This window comes from Drosophila kikkawai, chromosome 3R (genome assembly GCF_030179895.1).
Source record: "Drosophila kikkawai strain 14028-0561.14 chromosome 3R, DkikHiC1v2, whole genome shotgun sequence".
NCBI classification, from domain to species: Eukaryota; Metazoa; Arthropoda; class Insecta; order Diptera; family Drosophilidae; genus Drosophila; species Drosophila kikkawai.
The window spans coordinates 25,806,802-25,826,703 of record NC_091731.1 but is presented as its reverse complement, the minus strand read 5'-3'; the positions used below and the strand labels follow the sequence as shown (position 1 = coordinate 25,826,703).

The 19,902-nt window shown below is 42.0% G+C and overlaps 3 protein-coding genes across 3 annotated transcripts; 1 reads left to right on the top strand and 2 right to left on the bottom strand.

Annotated features, from left to right (window-relative positions):
* Cyp28a5 (Cytochrome P450 28a5) lies at positions 1 to 2,232 on the bottom strand. Its single transcript, XM_017175813.3, has 6 exons — positions 2,009 to 2,232; positions 1,645 to 1,891; positions 1,469 to 1,573; positions 807 to 1,353; positions 480 to 746; positions 1 to 309 (listed from the first exon to the last, which is right to left on the bottom strand). Exons 1-6 carry the CDS (start codon positions 2,194 to 2,196, stop codon positions 143 to 145), a joined length of 1,521 nt encoding a protein of 506 aa, XP_017031302.1. The 5' UTR covers positions 2,197 to 2,232; the 3' UTR covers positions 1 to 142.
* A 10,362-nt stretch (positions 2,233 to 12,594) lies between these two features.
* Positions 12,595 to 14,389, bottom strand: LOC121501910 (uncharacterized). Its single transcript, XM_041774479.2, has 2 exons — positions 12,851 to 14,389; positions 12,595 to 12,795 (listed from the first exon to the last, which is right to left on the bottom strand). The coding sequence occupies exons 1-2, from the start codon at positions 14,261 to 14,263 to the stop codon at positions 12,787 to 12,789; spliced, it is 1,422 nt and encodes a 473-aa protein (XP_041630413.1). The 5' UTR covers positions 14,264 to 14,389; the 3' UTR covers positions 12,595 to 12,786.
* A 2,931-nt stretch (positions 14,390 to 17,320) lies between these two features.
* Positions 17,321 to 19,902, top strand: Neurochondrin (neurochondrin). Its single transcript, XM_017175251.3, has one exon. It carries the CDS (start codon positions 17,560 to 17,562, stop codon positions 19,729 to 19,731), a length of 2,172 nt encoding a protein of 723 aa, XP_017030740.1. The 5' UTR covers positions 17,321 to 17,559; the 3' UTR covers positions 19,732 to 19,902.

Below are 19,902 nucleotides of genomic sequence, written 5' to 3'. Positions count from 1 at the left end.
TTCAATTGTTAAACATAGTTTATTTAATAAAGTTAAACAAATTGCGAGTATTTCTAAAACACAAAAACAATCACAACGACAGGTCAGTATATATAGTACCATTAACTGGGTCGCATTAGGGGGTAGTGGTCGCTTGATTGAATTACTGGAGCTTTTGGAGATCCAACCATATGCCGCCGCGTATGCCTGTGATTATTCCGGTGGGCTCAAATTCGTTGTCTTTGCGGGTCTTGGGATTAACCTTGATGTTGAACTTTGTGATGAGTTCCACAGCCGCTGCCTTAATCTGTGTTGTGGCAAACCGCATTCCTGTTTAAAAATAAATCGATAAGGTATAAAGTTTATCATGAGTTTAGTGGCTATTAAAGCTATCAAGGTTTATCAAAGTAATGTTATCAGTTAATTAGATATATGAAAATGTTATCAGTTAATTGCACTTTAGATAATATAATAATGTATATGGAAAAGTCAAGCCTTACCAATGCAAACCCGGGGACCATCTCCGAATCCCATGAAGACACCACGCTCGCGGAACTTCTTGGCCGCATCTGGCTCAATGAAGCGGTCCGGCTGGAAGGCCTGGGGATCGGGGAAGAAGTCGGAATCCGTCATGTATGAATAGTGGGGCACAACCACCACGGTGCCCTTCTCCACCAAGAAGTTGGGTCCATCCTTATTGGGCAACTCGATGTCCTCAGTGCAGAGCTTGTTCGACATGAAGGCGGGCGGGAAGAGGCGGATTGTTTCTGCAGATAAGCACATAGATTTAATTAGGAGTTTTTAGTTTGATGTTAGCATCAGCTCACCCTGTATGCAGGCATCCAAGTAGGGCAAATCATTGAGCTTGTCGAATTCGATAATGCCATTCTTCAGGTGATCCTGGATCTCCTCGCGCAGACGCTGCTGCACCTCCTGGTCGCGTCCCAGCAGCATCAACATGTGAGCGAGAACCGTGGCCGTCGTCTCAAATCCGTCAAGCAGGAAGGTCATGGTGTGGGCCAACAGATTGCGCGTGTCCAACGAACGTTTCTCCGCCAACTGCAGAATGTAGTCCAGGAAGTCCGTCCGTTCAAACTGCTTTCCATTCGCCAGTTGAGCACGGCGTGCCTCTATTGCAGTGCCCATGACACCAACGAAGAATTTCTCCACGTGCGCCGGTACAAAGCGTAGCTTGATCACCTTACTTAGAATCGGAAAGGTGCTGGTCAGTATAAAGAAGAGCATGAAGGTCCAGGGCTGGTTGAAGAGGTCGTTGATGTATTTCATAATAGGCGAGGGCTTCTCCGAGAAGCTCTCGGCGCTTAGACCCAAAACGCAGTCGGTGACTGTTTCTGAGGTGAAGCAGAGACTCATCTGGGGGAATAAGGTTATTTATCTCAGTATAAAATTCGACATATTATAAGTATTAGTTAATGTGAAGGGTTACCTTTTTTAATTAATATTATATAGTTCTAAAATAATCACTTACGTGCTTGGCATTGATACCTTCCGGAGCACCCAGTCGTATTTGTTTTTCCACCCACTCGCTCAGCTTCTGGCACACCTTGTTCGTCACCGGATAGACGGTTTTGATCTGTGGGGGCATTGGATACATTGAGACATTATTGATGTTTAATTGTCCCTCCATTAGCTGCAGTATCTCACCCGTCCCGCGGTTAGGCCGGGGGTGACATCAGCCCTCCGATTTTTCCACTTCTCGCCAGTCAAGGAGAATGGGTTGTTGGCGAAAATGAAGTCGGTTTTCTCATCAATGCTCTTCGATATCTCGTTGTCGTGGAAGCTCTTGAAGTCGGACACAAAGACGCGACGCGCCAAGTCCGGACTGATCACCAGCAGCTGGGGAGAACGCCCACCAAAAATGCCAACTGCGTCGTATTTGTTTTTATATTTTCTAAAAGAAATTAAGTTAAAGCTCGTGAATTTCACAATATTTTAAATTAAAAAAAAAGTGGCTATTTCAACCTATAAATCGATTTTTATATTCTTATTTTGGTTCCTAAAAACTCACCCATATATTTCGTTTAAATCGTAGATCAAATGACGCTTCATGGTGTACATATTGGGGTAGTTGCCAGTGAATATTTTGGGCTTGGGTCCCGGCACCCGCCGCTTTCGCCAGTGGTTAAAGTTCCATGTCATGAGTACATACACCAGACCAGCTGCCAACAGGCCGAGGGTCAAAGTAATCAAAATCATTCTCGCAGCTCTGAAATTCGCCTCCGCTCGCTATGAGTTCCGTAAAGCTTCTGAGGCGGCACCATTAATTGTGTTCCATTTGTAGCCACCGACTGGAACGAATTCTCAGGGATCGGGGCTGGATTGCTCCCATAGATAATTACCGGGAGAGCGTGGCGCTCGCCAACGAGCTCGGTCTCCCAGCAGACTTCCATTCGAAGGTGTACAGATAAGAGGTAATCGCGATTGCAGGCGGCGATCTCCATCGCATACAATTATTATTTTTTTACAATCTCGTTCATAAATAAACTGTTGTTATGTGTTGCAATCCTTCCGAACTTATACGAAATTCAGAAAATAACTAATTTAATACCAAAAAGTAACATTTAATATAGAAAAATATATATTTTTTCTTCTTGTCTTTTTAATATAGGAGATATTGTAATATAATATATATAATATAATAAAAAATTGTGGTAAATAATACCTATTTAATGTTGCAATATGGTCAATCAATGAGAAATTCTAAAAATAATAAGTTTAATCTTTATAAGTACCATTCGTTTTTTTTTAAGGGTATTTGTAAAGATTAAACTTAAGATTGTATTTATTGTACTTCTCAGAAAGAATGCTATATTTATGCGAGCTTTAATAATAATATTTGGTATAGGAAACCATAAAAATTAAGATATTAATTTTTATTAAATTTTTTAATAAAATAATTTGCATTAATTTAAAAAGCTTAAGCTACGAAAATATTCTAAGATTCAAATTAACATCACATCATACATCACAAATTATAAACAAATCTTTTACGTTTTTGATTTTGTCTAGAGAGCCAGTTATATCGTGATAAAAATAATAATTTTTTGAGAACAGAACAAACGCTGAGTTGAGAGAGATTTGTTTACGCCCGCATCATAAAAACTAGTTTCGGGAAAAACGTGTTTCAATTTACTGCGATTCAAAACAAACATCAATCAGTGCACAGTGGTTGAGCGTCCATGAGATGGGGTTAATTTTATTTATAAGTTCAAGTCTATCAAAATGGGGCTTTTTTTATTAAATTATACTCTTTATTTTCCGAGTGTAGCAGATGAAGCACGTAAAAAGTATGGTGGGGCGAAAACAAATTCAGACAAATTTGCACGCGATTTGACAACTGGAATCCATAAAAGCGCTTCAAACGATTGGATTATGGGTGTGAACGCGAAGCCACCAGTCAGCCAGCCGCTGAACTCAATTGCCAAATTGAGATTCGGCCCTTTTAAACTGATTACGAGCCAGTCCGGGCTATCAATTGCGAATTTATTTCCACATACCCCCTGTAGAACGCAGCGATGGAAACCCTTTTTTTTTTTTTTTGGGGGAGCTCACCTCTGGCCTTGACCTGGCCCTGACTTTGCATTTGTGGAAATCGACTGAGAATGTTTGGGATTTGACTCATCACGAAAGTCCCGCCACCTTTTTTGTGGCAAACAAATCAGTAAATTTACGAGCTGAATTGCAAATTCTTTGCTGGCATTTGGAAATCTTTGAGTCTTTGCATACGAAACAGGTGGAAAAAGGCGAGGAACTTTTGGTTGCCTTCCCAACTTTCCCAATGGCAAGAGCTCGAAACAAGCACAGTAAATATTCGTTAATAAATATACAATATTATAAGGTACTTCAAAAAATCAATTTATTTACATACTATCATTTTTCTCTGTTTTATTTTTAGTTATTTAGTTATTTATTGCATACTTTTAGACACGTTAAAAGGAGATTTAAATACCTCAAGAACATACGCTACTCAAAGCATATTCAAACATTATTATTTTGATTATTTTTATTACTTTTGTAATAGCTAAAATTATTCTTTAAAGAATATTTACTGTACTTTCGTTTCCACTGTATCGCGGTGATAGTGTATATGCATTTGCGTGTCAATGTCAAGTGGTTTTCGGGAAAAGTTGAGAAAGCATCTCAGAAGTGTCGCCATCTTCGTCTTCATCTGCGGCTGTCGCTCGCCCTCCGTCAACTATTCTGCATAATTCATGTATTTTATTAAAAGAAAATGCAAAACCAACAACGAATCCTGTCCCCGCCTCCGCAATGCTCCCGCAATCCCCTCGCTGAACAACTGGGGCGAGTGCTTGTCAAATGGCAGCTGTAAACTAAATGCTTTATATTCATTTATTCCGGAGCATAAACAATGTGAGCATCCACGACAAACCGGAAGACTTGATGAGCTCCTTGTGCCGCCGGGATATGCGATAGTGTAGTATAGGTATAGGGTATAGCTATACCATGATGTGTGGTTCAGCAAACGTGGGATGTGTGTGTAAGTTTGCATAATATGTTGTGAATGCCATGGTTAATGCATGTGCAACAGGATGCTATTCCATTTGCGGCTGCCTCATCCGAGGAAATTAGTTGCTCATAGTCGAGGTATCCGCCAGAGAAAGTGGAATAGTTGGAGGAGAAGGAGCCAGAGGTGTGTGTACGGAACAAGAGTGTTAATCTCATTTACTAAATATATATTTCTTGTATTAGCAATAATAATTAGCAATATATAAGTTAATCAAGTTAAAATATAATATATCTCAATAATTAAATGACCTCTAAAATATCTCTCTTAAAATCTATAAAATTGTTATTACATTAAATGGTAACTGATCGGCAATTACCCAGCTTTATCTAAGCATAATTAATACATTTTCGTAAAGATCCCCAAACCAAACCCTTAAAAGTTCCCTTCCATTGGAAAGGGAAACCCATTTAAATGCCGAAAAATCCCCTTCAATGTAGCGCAACATTCACGCTTGACAGCCAGGCAAAAACAAGAGCAGCAATCAGCGGGTAGGTGGGGGGCAGTCGGAAAAGGAGCCAAAACGGGGCGTGGGAAAAGGGGGTTGCCCCATAAACCAGGCACGCCACCGCCAATCAATAAAACCCCGAAACAACTGGCGCTCTGGAGCATCAAATATTTGTAGGTCTCGGCCAAAGTTAAGATGTGGAAAATCCCCCCGAAAAAACAGTCGAAGCATTAAAAGTAAACGCTGTGGAAAATGAACGATGTTTTCTTCAAACGTGGCCCCGGCATCGGACGAGATTTGGCCGTAATAAACACAAACAAATGAAATAATTTCGACTGCAAACAAAAGGGCATAAATTTATATGTACGTTTATGGGGGTATATATAATATACATATAATTCTAGCCCCAGTCCGGTCCAAGTATGCTTGAATCCGAACATCTATATGTATGCCTATCTATGTATAATGTATAATCCAAGCGGAGGGGGAAAGCGCCACATAGACAGTGGGGGGGCACTGGGTTGGGCCGACGGCCTTGTCCAGTCCGCTTTGCTAAATTACGCATACGCACAGTTGTGCCGCTTGCGGGAGGCGCCATAATTCATGACACACGGCACTCGGCGCACGACTCACGGATACGGATACGGACAGGGGGCAGGGGACCAGAAACGGGGGGAAGACGGACACAGCCCACGGATATGGCCTGTGATGAAGACATCGTCTACGTAAATTGGTTTAAGCTGACGGCAACGGACAGCCCACCCACCCAATCTCCCAAGCTCAGCACTCAGCTTCCTAGGATCCTCCCAGGGCATCCAGTGGCACACCGACTTTGACCTATTGCCCCACCACGCAAAACTTGCACATAAAGTGGGGGTCTACGGATAGTGGGGGCTTCAAGGGGATGAGGTAGGTTGCACTGAACAAAGTATATGATATTGTTTTGATGTCTTACTGATTCTTCTTTTAATGTACAAGACCAATAATTAAACTTTTTTCTTACATTTTATATTATATTTTTACATAAATTTATATAAATATATTGTTCTTATTAAGAGCTCAATGTTTTCCTATTCCTAAATGTAATTATTTCGTAATGTTTTAAAGGATTTCTGGATCTTCAGGCATTGTCTTTAGCTTGAAAATTGTAAAATAAAACTAAAAATTGTCTCCATAAAGTTTTTAAAATGAAATATAAATATTTTTCTTCACTGTATTGGGTCTAAGCAAACAAATGAAAGGCAAATACGGCTCTCTCTGGCCCTGTGGTCCTGCCCAAAAGGTTATGCCATATTACGAGAATTTTTGAGGCTCAGCAATAACAAGCGCATTGGCCTGGCTACCGGCAGGAATTCCGACCCGCCCACTCCACAGTACCTTTCCTGCTGTGCCAACACCACTTCCGTTGCTCGTTTCTCGCTCCCACGTTCTCCTCTTCAGATATAAATCATTTAAATTAACAACTTTTGGTTTATTAACAGAATTTATTGGCAGCAGTTTCTGCAGTCTCAGCTTGCCGCCGCCCGTTATTGTTGTTGCCGCTGAGGTGAACACGTTTTGGGGTTACCCCGACCCCCAAAATCCAGTGATCCCATCCCGGTCAGCCACCCACCCACCAATAATGCCACCACCTTGCTCCCAAGGATAAACGGACGGTTTTGCCCGATGATTTGTTATTTGTTAGTGAAATGATAATAGCAACAAATGAGCTTTTATTGTTCCAATGACCGAGGAGGCCTTAAAGCCGCGTCGTCATTGGCTTTCCGTTTCGATATAAATTCATGAAGGATAAGCCATTCAAAAGGGGATTTGCATAATTTGTTGCCGACTCCTGGACCCCCGATTTCCCATTTGGCCCAACTTCCTCTGTTGCCACTTCTCTTGTTGCTCTCGCACAATACAACTCAAGTGAACAATGGGGCCACAATTACAAAAGTTCTACCCAGTGACGACGACCCACCAGGCCGTACACTCAACAGCATAATGAAAATGTATTCATAAATTGTTAAAAACGGTTAAATATTAAAGTGGATAAAGAATGCATACACACAAAAAATTTGTATATTTCACCCCTAAGGATTGCTAAAAGGAGTTGGGAATTGTAAGCACATATTTGGCTGAGGGCTGACTGATCTGAAAGAAATAGTTAAACTAAAATGTATTCATACATTTTTCAATATAAATATACAAATTATCAAATTTAATTTAATAAATAGTATAAAATACCTTTAGCAGAAATAGTTGGAAATTTTAAGCATTAAATTAATATCAGATTCTGAAAATTACATTATTTTGCTCCGTGCTCACACTCATTCACATTCATTGTACAGGAAAGTCGATCTGTTCAAAGACGCTTCGAGGGAATCGGTTAACCCGCTGAATCCTTTAGGAAACTACGCTCTTTTCCGCCGCAGCTGGCTGTCGCCCACATTAATCAGCCATTAATATTGTGTAAACCAAAACCGTTAACAGCCGGCAGATGCCTTTCCGAAAATATGATTGTTTTGTGCTGCCTCTGTTCCTGCCGCCTTTTGAAATTTAATTCTATTCGGTACGCTGGAATTTTGATTCGGTTTTTGCATTTAAATTTAAATATAAATTGACACGTGCCAAGCTGCGCAAACAATCAGGACACGCTCGCCGGCGAAAAAGGTTCGAAAGTGGGGAAATCGAAACGGAGCGAACCGGAGGAACAACGATGTGCACGTGTATGAGTGATTATTTTGAACTCATCTTTTGGGGTGGCCGAAGGTCCTTGGGTGGCAGGAAGGTTTAATGCACACTTTCATGTGCTTTGGGAACAGCTGTGGGGTTTCTTGCGGCCGGGAGGGAAACAGTTCCTTATGATTCCAAAGTGTTTTTAATTGTAACAGCTTTCGCGGGGATTTTTCCAAGGAAACGTTCAACCGAATAAATTCTGGGATTACAGGAGAAATTCATTTAGCGGCCGAGGATCTTATTGTATTTGAAAGTTGGCTTCATAAGCAATCCACCCTTAAGAGAAAATGTGAAATTGTAAGAAGAAATTGGTAAATAACTGCAAGTTAAGGCAGTTTTATTTATTATAAAGTGATGGTAATTGAAATTTAAAACTTTAGTTTTGCCATTAGTTAAGCTGAATTTAAAATACAAATATTTATATTAAAATATAAACAATCAGTCAATTTACACAGTTTGCTTTCTTTAATTATGATTTGCCAATTTACCAGTTTCAATTATTTATAATAATATCAACAGGTGAAGATTGGGGCCATCAGAGTCATCTACTTTATTAATAATAAATTGTGCAAATATTTCTCCCCACAAAATAAGATCAATATTGTGTGGTTGTGTTTACCGAGTTGTTAGCTTAAATTGTCCTTTTGTTAAGAATATAATGAAAGCCGTTTGCTTGTATAAAATGACTTTGGCCGCATTACAAAGATTAATTTCCGTCTGCCGCAAACTTGGCTGAACTTAAATGGATCTCGGCCTGAACTCTCGGGCCCATCGAAAGCGAAATGATTCGTTGACCAACTTAAAGCTCGTAATGACAGACAATTTATTTATTTTTTTGTGGGTCCCGGTCTGCAAATTGGACCAGTGCCTCGCCCCCCAAAATAAACTTAGCCTGGGCGGGCCAGCCGTGATGATGACAATCACTGAATGTTATTGACGACGACCAACCGACCGCCCCGTCTGCCAAAAAAGTTGAAATCAATGTTGATGATCTCTAGGCCAGCTAAAAGTCGAAACTTTCTCATTGTTATCTATGCGATTTCACCAAGGAGTGGTGTAGGGGTCCTGGCTGCCCTCAGAAGTGTCGATGAAATGGAAAATATAAACAAAATCATTTGTCAAAACATTTCGAAACGGCTCTGCAAACTCTGGACAGCGGTCTGAAAAGCGATGCACGGAGCCTTCGATTCGCACAAAAGGCGGCGTGTGAGGACGGAAGCGGAATTGGAAGCGGAAGCACGAGTGCCAGTGCGAGTGCGAGTTTTCGCAGAGTCCTTGGGGGGTCCTGCCTATACAATCGAGCTTACATGGCAACAAAAATAAGGGAATTTCAGCGCTCGAAACTTTCATTACAAATGAAGGGTAAAATAGGAGTTAATTGTTCAAGTTAACAACAATTAAAACATATTCAAGGTGTAGGAAGGCACGTTCTTGTCTTTTCGGTGGTCACAAAACGAAGTGTTCTTTATTCATTCTTCCATTCTATGCTTAGCCTATTACATGTATGTATTGGTGTGTCAGTTGACGATCGTGCGAAAGGGACATACAGAGTAGTGTTCCTAAGCACGATCTTCATGTGAGAGCGAGATGTATCTATTGTGCTTATAACTATCGTATAATCCAGCCGTGTATGTACAATAGGTGTGTAAGTGTATAGGGTAGTGTGACTGTTTGCTACATCGGTTAGTGTGGCTGCTTGCTACAATCGGTTAGTGTGGCTGCTTGCTACAATCGGCCATCCTGACCGGAGAGCTCCTGATCTCTTAACGTTAACTTTGACTTTTGCTTATCCACGGGCGCATATTTGCTACAGCCCAAACTCCTTTATAAGGAAGTCTGGACTGTTGGAAACCTTCAACATCCTCCACGACGTATCTATCATTCCGCAAAACTTTCGTTATTCTATACGGACCTTTGAACTTAGGAATTAGTTTTTTAGAAACGCCTACATGCGAGTCGAAATTCTTTATCATCACCAAATCTTCTTTTTCATATTTACAGGGGTCTTTTCTTTTCGAGTCTGTTCGTAATTTATTGTATTCTTGCAACTTCTCGATGTTTTCACTAGCTTTATCTCTAATTTTATTCAGATTTATATCTTCGCTATTTTTATTTATTTCTTCTAACCTTTCTTTCAAACTATCTATAACTCTGCCTTTTTGAGATACTCCGAACAAAACTTTACTTGGGTGCTGATTAATTGATCTTTGCATTGTATTGTTTAAAGCGTATTCAACTGTTTCTAAAACTGTGTCCCAGTACAATCCTTTGTCTGGTTCCGTCAACTTAGCGATCATGGGACCTATGCTTCTATTCACCCTTTCTACTTGACCGTTAGCCTGTGGGGATCCGGTAGCTATCTTAATGTGCTTTACTTCGCATTCCTCCAAGAAGTCCTGAAATTCTTTAGAGGTAAAACACGTACCGCGGTCTGAAATGATACATTTCGGCCTACTGTAAGCCCTAAAGTAGTCTTTCAACGCTACTATTGCTTCCCTAGATTTCGTTGTTTTTGCCGGATAGAGTCTTACGAACTTTGTGAACGCGTCTATTATCACTAATACGTGTTTGTTCGATCTACTTTTATCAACAGGACCATAATGATCTATATGTACGACATCAAATGGAATGTTAACTTTAGGAATATTATGAAGGAATCCCTCTTCCTTCCCAGACTTCTCAGAGTATGCAATGCATTTTAGACAGTTGCTAATGTGTAACTTGCATTTATCTCTAACTTTAGGAAACCAGTAGCTTTTTGAAATAACTTCTACCATTTTGTCTATGCCAACGTGTCCTAACTGATCATGATAATTAAACAAAACATGGCTTTCCATTTCGCTTGGTACGTAAAACAAAAGTGCTCCTTTATCTTTCTTTCGATAAACTATTCCGTTCCGCATTTCGTAATCTTTGAGTTCTGTCCGTTGAAGCTGCTCAGCTATAGGTTTGATTTTTTCGTCTCTGCTTTGGCAAATAATTAAATTTTCCTCAAATGAGTTAGAATCTATTGTCAGTATGTGTGTGTTTCTACTAAGTGCATCCACGTGCTGCATGCGCTTACCGGCTCTATGTTCTAGAACATAATCGTAATCTTGCAGAAAAAGCGCCCATCTGGCTATCCTTGGACTTAGTTCTTTCTTGTTTAATGCTAGGGTAAAAGCGCTACAATCTGTGACTATTTTGAACTCTATTCCTTGAAGGTAGATCCTAAAACGTTGCAAGGAGTAAATCACCGCAAGGGTTTCTAATTCGAAACTATGATATTTCGCTTCAATATCGGTCGTTCGTTTGGAAAAGTAAATTACTGGATGAAACTTATTATCTTTCTTTTTCTGCATAAGAATTGAACCAAACCCTAAAGCACTAGCGTCACAGTGTAATTCCGTTGGATCTGTCGGACTGTACAATGCCAAAATTGGGGCTTCTAGAAGATTTGTTTTTAATGTTTCAAAACATTCTAACTCTGTCGCACCGAAATCAAATTTTCTATCTTTTCGTATAAGATCGTATAACGGTTTTGCTTTCGTCGAAAAATCTTTAACGAATCTTCTAAAATAAGAACACAATCCAAGAAAGCTCTGAACTTCATGCGTTTTGGTTGGCACAGGAAAATCTTTAACTGCTTGCATACCCTTTGAATCTGGTTTAATGCCACCTCCTGATATAATATATCCTAAATACTTTACTTCACTTTGAAGGAATTCACATTTGTCTATTCTTAGCTCTAGCTTGTTATCTACTAATCGCTTAAACACCTCTGTTAATATTTCTAAATGACTCTTACTATCTTTTGTTGCTATCAAAATATCGTCCATGTAAATGAGAACTTTGTCCTCTCTAACCAAATCAGCAAAAATTCTATTTACAAATCTTTGAAAGACTGCGGGGGCGTTTCTTAGCCCAAACGGCATTCTAAGCCATTCGTATTGTCCCATTGGCGTAGTGAACGCGGTGTATTTGACCGAATCCTCATGCATGTGCACATGAAAGAATCCGTTTCTAAGATCTAGCTTCGTAAAAAGGACTTTTTCAGAAAGTTTATCAATTAGATCGTCTATGAGGGGGGTGGGGTAGTTGTCTTTTAGCATATTTTTGTTAAGTGTGCGATAATCAACGCACATTCTTAACTCTCCTGACTTTTTCTTAACTAGAACAATTGGTGACGCATATTCAGACTCGCTTGCACGTATAATACCATCTTTTATATAATCGTCTAATAACTCTTGAACTTGGCTTTTCTCCGCAAACGATAGACGTCTCGGAGGGTAGTTGAACGGTTTAGTTTTTTCAAAATTAAGTTTCATTTCCCATTTTATTGATGGGAGTACTGGACGTTTCGCTTTTACATAAAATTGTTCAAAAATAGTTATCATTCTGCTTCTTAAATTCACACCGCAATTCTCATTTATGTTCAGCTGGCTGCATTCAGTTGCCTCGGGATATTCTATTAATAACATTTCTGATTCAAAACTGTTATCATATTGACTATTCATTTTGCTTCCCTTTTCACGACTTTGTTCATCATACTGTGACTTTACTGTATTTTGTATCGACTTGACATTGTTCGTATCCTTAAATTTGTTATCATTACATTTTGACCTATCGTCTTCGCCACTTTTTTTATTTGAACAATCATTTTCTAAATTTCTGTAATTTGGACAATAATTTTTCGCATATCTATCATTTGAACAATCATTTTCAGCATAACTATCATTTGAACTATCATTTTTAGCATAACTATCATTTGAACTATCATTTTTAGCATAACTATCATTTGAACTATCATTTTTAGCATAACTATCATTTGAACTATCATTTTCTCTCACAATCTTAAAGTTACAAATGCTCATGAAATCTCGTCCCAAAACTGTTCCATATGCCATCGATTTGTTCGCCACAATTAGTAACTCAAAATTAAGCATTTCTTTATTGATAATAACAAAACATGATATTTTTCCGATTATATCTAAGGGGCTACCGTTTAAGCCAACGTAATTTGTGAGAATCTTTTCATTTGACTTGATATTTTGCTTTTCTAGTATGTTTTCCACGTATGACATCTTGATGAAACTAATTGGACTCCCAGAATCGATTAGGCATTCTAAAAACAAAAATTGATCAGGTTCTGAACCAAAATAAATCTTAAACGGTCTTACATATTCATTGCTGGGCACGAACTTCTTCTCAGTGCAGTGGTGCACCTGGTGATCCATACTGCCACATGCGTAGCAGGCTCCGTGCTCACGCTTGGGTTTGCGGCAGTCAGCAGCGAAGTGTCCAATGGAGTTGCAGTTGAAGCACCTTTTTGGAGGGGCCGAAGTAGGTCCATCCCCGGCCGAAACTTTAGCTCGTCCTGACGAAAACAGTGGTGGCTTACGTAAAGCAACCTTCGCAAACGCCTGCAACAGCTGTGCAGACGAGTTAAAGCAATGCATGTGTGCTTGCTGTCGCAGAAGAGTGTCGGGAATCCCCTCTATGATGCTGTCGATTAGCTCTTCGTCGTCCATTTGGATGTGTGTGGCTAGAAGGGTTTTTTCCTTGAAGTATGTGGAAAAATCTTCAGACGGATTCCACTTGCGCCCTTGAAATTTGCGTCGAGACATTATCTTGCTCTCCTTGCTATTGAAAGCCTCATCAATCTGTCGTAGTAGTTCATGAATCGGCAAGGTCAGCAAACTTTCAGACGAGTGCAACCAAACTTGAGCGCGGTCCTTTAGTTTCGACATTACTAACATGCGGATCACGTCATCGCTCAGCTTGTACATTTTCGTGATAGCATTAAGTTGTGCGATCCAGGTGCTGACAGGCAGTTTGTTGTTAGCGGCGCCGTCGTATGTTGGGAGCATTTCTCTGGCCATGGCCAGCAAAGAATTGTTGTTTACTGGTGTCCCCTCCGATCTGGCGTCTCCGCCAGCGACGTTTCGATCTGGTGTGGATACATTGTTCTGATTCGGTGTGGCAGCACCGTTCTGATTCGGTGTGGCAGCACCGTTCTGATTCGGTGTGGCAGCACAGTTCTGGTTCGGTGTGGCAGCACTGTTCTGGTTCGGTGTGGCAGCACTGTTATGACGCTGAGCAAATTCCATTCTCAGAATCTCGTTTTCCAATTGGACTAACTCGAGTTGACGCTTTAGGGCATCCAATTGCGTCGAAACCTCGTTTGCCGGCTCCCGACTGCCCCGGCTGTTGAACTTCGAAGGCCCGGCGTCATCGCGAACATGCACGCTTCCCTCAGCCACTGGGGAAGCCGCTCCAGCCTCGTGTTCGATCATGTCGCTCACGGTTATAACGCCGTTGCCTGGCGCCGCCGCTCCAGCCTCGTGTTCGATCATGTTGCTCACGGTTTCAACGCCGCTGTCTGGCGCCGCCGATCCGGCGTCCTCGTGCTCCAAACCGCTACTACCAGCGTCGTTTTCCTCCATCGCCGGGCAAACTCCTCGCGCTTCGGGGGGCACTCCATTGAGCCTCGCCGCAAGCGTTGCCTTGTTTCCACTTTTCGGCATGTTGAGCCTTCCCAGCCAATTGCGTAGTTCCGCCACCGTGTAGTCGTCTGCACCGATGGTTTCCATTTTCCGTTGTTGTTTGTAACACCACTGTTTATTTTTAATGTTTTATTCACTTTGTAGGTTGAGCGTCTGAGAAAAATTTATTCTCAGTTATCCCACTTCTGAATTGTAGGAAGGCACGTTCTTGTCTTTTCGGTGGTCACAAAACGAAGTGTTCTTTATTCATTCTTCCATTCTATGCTTAGCCTATTACATGTATGTATTGGTGTGTCAGTTGACGATCGTGCGAAAGGGACATACAGAGTAATGTTCCTAAGCACGATCTTCATGTGAGAGCGAGATGTATCTATTGTGCTTATAACTATCGTATAATCCAGCCGTGTATGTACAATAGGTGTGTAAGTGTATAGGGTAGTGTGACTGTTTGCTACATCGGTTAGTGTGGCTGCTTGCTACAATCGGTTAGTGTGGCTGCTTGCTACAAAGGGATATAATTGGGTTTTTGTGACTATATTATGTGATATTTATAACATGTTATGCTTTAACTTATGGCACCTTAATCTATATTTATAAGGAACTTGTTAAGTTGAGCATGTTGAGCAATCCTTCTCAAGTTTTAAGAATTATTTTAAAATTAATGAGTCTTTTTATGTACATTTATAAAGTTAATTAGGGTATTTAAAATAGTTTTTTTTATCATAATTTTCCCTTTGTGTAAGTTACTCCTCCTCTCCTATTTGTGGGTTCACTTTTCCCCCTTTTGGCTTGGACTCCGACTTGCTCTCATGATTAGTGATAAGAGTGTTTTCTTTTTTTTGTGCTCTCACTCTTCCTGGTCCTGGTTTTTCCTCTTTATTTTTTGTCCTTGGTTTTGTGTCCTCTGTTTTTGTGTTTCCTTTGCTGCCTCTGGACCGAACATCGTTTGTCAAGCGATTTATTTCAATTATTGATGTTGATGTTGCCTTTTCTAGCTCTTCCTGGTTATGTGCCGAGCTAGATAAGGGCAGAGCCCAGTGATGTGTCCAAAGAAGTAGCCAGTTTGTGGGTAATTTTTCGCAATTTCCACAGCTAGGCTCTTCTGATTTAAGCGAATTTCTCACCGCAGCCCGAGAGTAGGCAACGCCAGTCCGAAAAATGGTCAAGCACCCACACAAAAGTGCAGCTGAGTAAACAAATAAGAGCCAACAGACAAATGAACGCTATGGATGGCCAGCATATTTCCGCTTTATAATTATAATAATAACAATAGCAGCGGATTTGCCCCGGCACATAATTAGTGAAATGTAAAAATTAATCAATTTCGTTATAACCCAATTATTGAAATTGCTAGCAACGCAATTAAGCCGCGTTTGCCCAAAAACGGTCAAACGACCGCATTCAATGACCACTTGGCTCATGTTCGCGGCAGGACCGCCAAATATAATAATAACAAAGGCAAACGCAAAACGGCAGCAGCAGATATGGGATCCGATTTGTGCTGCTGCATCTACTATATATTATGCATATATGTATATATTCTCCGGGTCCTCTGATATGAAGCGGGACTGCTGGTGCTGCTGGTCCAGACAAATTTGCATTTTGTGCGCGGCAGTAAATAATCCAGAATGGATAAAGTTTTTCATTTGCATTATGATCAATATGAGGCCGAATAACCGACTTTTGTGGCCCTGAAATCGTGTTAAAGATTTAATGGCCGACTATATATGTTCGGTTATGTGGAGAGAGCGTGAAATGGCCAGAGATTTCTCTCGCCTTAAGGCCAACTTTCGAGAATGTGTCAGATTGTATGCCTCATTAGCCAATAAATATGTAAAATTGTGCTAAAAGAATTAAATGCCAAAAAGAATAAATAGCCCCCAATGATGTCTCTGTCGACGACGTTGTCAGTGTAAAATATACATAAACAGATGTTTTAAGGCAACAAAGCAGGAAAAAATATAATAATTATGAGCCAAAACATAACAGTGTACGTCATTTAGTAAAAATAAACAATAAATCAGCTTGTGTACAGTTGAAAATAAATAGATTTTTAAAATGAGTCCTAATGAAATCCATTTAATTTGAAACAAAGTGCAATGTGCAATTAAATTCATTGACCCCAGCATGAAATGGCAGAAAGCATCACATTCAAATTAAATATGCAAATTTGCGATCCATATATGCCTATAACAATGTGTCTATATAACTAAGTTAATTTTTAATTTATGTATTTAAAAATATGTGTACTCCCGCTGCACCGGAGTGGTTTATTTATATGTCTGGCTGGATATTGATGCGGACACACCTATGTACAAACATATTTATACATATCCGAATAGATATTTGTGGCCACATAGGAGCTTATGTACGTGCCGCGTAGAATGCAAATACGTATTCAAAATATTCTGGAAGAAATGCAGCCGGCGGTGAACATTTCAGAGTTGACTAAAATGTAAACACGAAAAAGTCGGAAAAACGAAAAATCATTTTCTAAATATACACAACGATACTCAGGAGAGTGAAAAGCCGGAAAAAATAAGAGAGCAAAGTGGAAAAGTGGAGAAGGAAAAGCAGAGAGCCAAAAGCATTGCATTGGTCATCCGTTTGATTTCAAATGTTTTTCAAATAGGCCGAAGAAAATGGGAAAATTAATGCCAAAAAAAATAAATGAACTTTGAAATACGCTATTAAATGGGTATAATATTTACCTTCTATATAAAATTTGTTAATATTACAGTATAAAAAGACATTATTTTCATCAGATTTCTTAATTGTTAAGGTGGGTTTTATACCCTTGTCTCATTTATGATTGCTTGATTTTGTTTTAAAATATGTTACGCATCTTGTAGTATTATTACTTTTTTTTAGAAAGAATTATTAATAAGTTTTAAACTCTACAAATTAAAATGAGCAATGAATCACAGTATATTTTTAATGAATTTGTTTAAATTTGTAAAAATCAGAAAAATAATAATGCCCTATAGATCCTCAATTGAGTTTTCCCAGCGTATCAGTAAAGAGTATGGCATGATATGTATAAATAAATTATGTGTAGGTTTCCCCGTTCGAACGACAACAGCTGCACAGCTTTTGGAAAATTGGGAAAGCCACTCGCGAGTTTTCCGCTGGCGGAGATCAGTGCGCGAGAGTGCGTCGTCGAGCTAAGACACGGAACGCAGAACCCAGAAACCCAAAGAATCCGGCGAAAAAAGAGCCAACGGGAAGACTGTAGCCAAGTGAAAGTGTGAGGAGATATTTATAGAAGGCCACGCTGCGCACATACCACGTCCATATTCACATCCACAGCGAGCAGCCGTTAGGTATATAAGGCTGTATATAGGCGATCCGCGAGATACACACCCGGAAAGTTGGAAACCAGGATGACGGACGTGCCGGAGCCCGTGCGCAAGTGCGCCAACCTGTTGAAGGGCACGCGCAGCGACACAGAGAAGTTCGCAACCCTGTTCATGGTCACCAAGCTGGTGAAGGGCAAGGACTGCAATGCGGAGGGCAAGAAGCTGCTCTTCGAGGCCATTGGATTCCCCTTCCTCAAGAAACTGCTGGTGTCCAAGGACCTGCCCAGCGATTGTCCCCCGCTGGTGTACAAGAGCGTGGCCCTGTCCATCCTCACCTGCTTCTGCCAGGAGGAGGAGCTGGCCACGCACAAGGACATAATCGATGCCATACCCACGCTGCTGGAGATCGTGGAGCAGGCCGATGACGAGGACTACGAGGACAACCTGATTGTGGTCAGCGAGGCCTACAGCTGCTTGAAGAGCATCGCCAGCCATGAGCCGGGCCAGCAGGCTCTCCTGGCCACCGGTGCCATTCCCAAGATGTCCCAGATCTACTCCGCCCAGAGCTTCCAGACCGATGAGGCCCTTCATCTGATCGTGCTGCTGGTGAACCAGTTCGGAAAGATCTCCTGGCCCGAGGACCCCACCGCCTTCCACGCCCTGATCCAGAGGATCGCACTGGACATGGAAACCGACCACACGGACAGGAAGTACGAGCTGTGCCGGATTCTGGCCGACATCCTGATCACCTGTCGTAAGGAGATTGTGATTAATTCTTTGGAGGGTCAAATCTGGCCAGAGAGCTTGTTCAAGGGCTGCGGCGACATCCTGAAGGCCAAGATTGGGCCCAAGCAGAGGGATCCAGCCCTGCACCTGATAGCCACCACCCTGCAGGTTCTGGGCATCCAGTGGGCCTTCATGGACGAGCAGAAGCAGTTCTTCCTGCAGCTCCTCCAGCTGGCGGCCATCGAGGTGCGCATGCAGATGGATGAAAAGAAGCTGGAGACCACCTTCAAGCAGGCGGATCTGCTTTCCTGCTGTTTTGTAATCCTGGAGCAGTGTATCGAGTACATGGCCACCGACCAGCTGGACCTGGAACCCAAGGAGAAGCAGACCACCTACACGGCTCTCAAGGGTGCCTTTAATCAGGTCGTAGCTGTTCTGACCCGAGTTAGCCAGGACAAGATCCGGGACAGTGCCAATCCCCGGGACAAGAAGTTTGTGGTGGCCATCGTTAAGGTTTTGTCCGCTTGGCTTGCCCAGGAAACCACGGCCATGAGACCGGCCATCTACAAGCTTCTGCCCTTTATGCTCAAAGTGGCCAACGAGAGCTTCCACGATCTGAAGACCTGGAGGGCGGGCCCCAGGGAGGGCGAACCCCCTATCGATGTCCTGAGGATCATGTTGCCGGCCCTCTGCCACTTTGCCGTGGAGGAGGAGGCCAGGAGGGTGCTTTTCACTCACAAACAGGATGAGGTGCTCTTGGAAGCCCTGGAGTTTTACTTCAGCATTGCCCACTGGAAGAGGCCGCCCATTCCGCGAGCTGAGCGCTTGAAGCGTATGAACGAGCCGGATCCGGTTCCCACGCCCGAGCAGCAGGCGGAGATGAAGGTGGCCAGGACTGCCATCGTGGCGCTGTGCAACATCCTGATGAACTTCACGGTTCTGGAGCCCAAAAAGGCCGAGGACGGAGCCACCTTTGCCAGCCTGCTTAAGTTCGTGGTCGAGAACCTGCCCGAGTTGAAGGATACCCCCGACAACCTGGTGATCCACGGCAACCTAGCGGTCCTGGGACTGCTCCTCCTGAAGCAGCAGTCCAAGAAGGTGAAGCAAAACGACTTCTCCATCTGTCGCTACATCCAGGCCACCATCCGCTTCCTGTGGGACGCTTACAACATCGACGAAAGCAACGACCCCACCGCCCTGGTGGTGTCCATTGCCTACAAGGGCTTTTGGTCGGACCTCTCGGAACTGTGGTTCCTGGGCATGCAGACCATGTGCGGAGTACTACCTCTAGTGCCCTGGCTATCAGAGTTCGCCCTGGAATCCGGCTGGGCCGAGGGCATTGTGAAAACCCTGAAGAAGGTGAAGATCGGCACGCTGCCGGCCAATGTGAAATCCGCCTACGAGGACTTCCTCTCCCAGCTGGTGGACGTCAATGGCGATGTCCAGGCCGTGCTCAAGAAGGCGGATGCCCTGCGCGTGTGCCGCAACCACAGGATGATGGATCTAGGCAAGAAGCTCTTTGGCGACTAAGTCTCAACACTCTCCTACCTTGCGGAGGCATTTTTTGTGTGTGATTTGTGAACAAGCGAAAAATGGAAATATTTTGTATGGATTTTATTCTATTTTATATGCTCTATTTTAATGATTAAACAACTAAATTTATATAAAACAAAAAAATAAATACAGCCATTTTTAAAAACA

Excerpts from the sequence above, each read along its gene's own strand:
- Cyp28a5 (XM_017175813.3), bottom strand. The coding sequence starts at position 2,196 with ATGATTTTGATTACTTTGACCCTCGGCCTGTTGGCAGCTGGTCTGGTG. Across the intron at positions 1,892-2,008 it reads GATTTAAACGAAATATATGG|AAAATATAAAAACAAATACG; the intron begins GTGAGTTTTTAG and ends AATTTCTTTTAG. Across the intron at positions 1,574-1,644 it reads CCGGCCTAACCGCGGGACGG|ATCAAAACCGTCTATCCGGT; the intron begins GTGAGATACTGC and ends ATGCCCCCACAG.
- LOC121501910 (XM_041774479.2), bottom strand. The coding sequence starts at position 14,263 with ATGGAAACCATCGGTGCAGACGACTACACGGTGGCGGAACTACGCAAT.
- Neurochondrin (XM_017175251.3), top strand. The coding sequence starts at position 17,560 with ATGACGGACGTGCCGGAGCCCGTGCGCAAGTGCGCCAACCTGTTGAAG.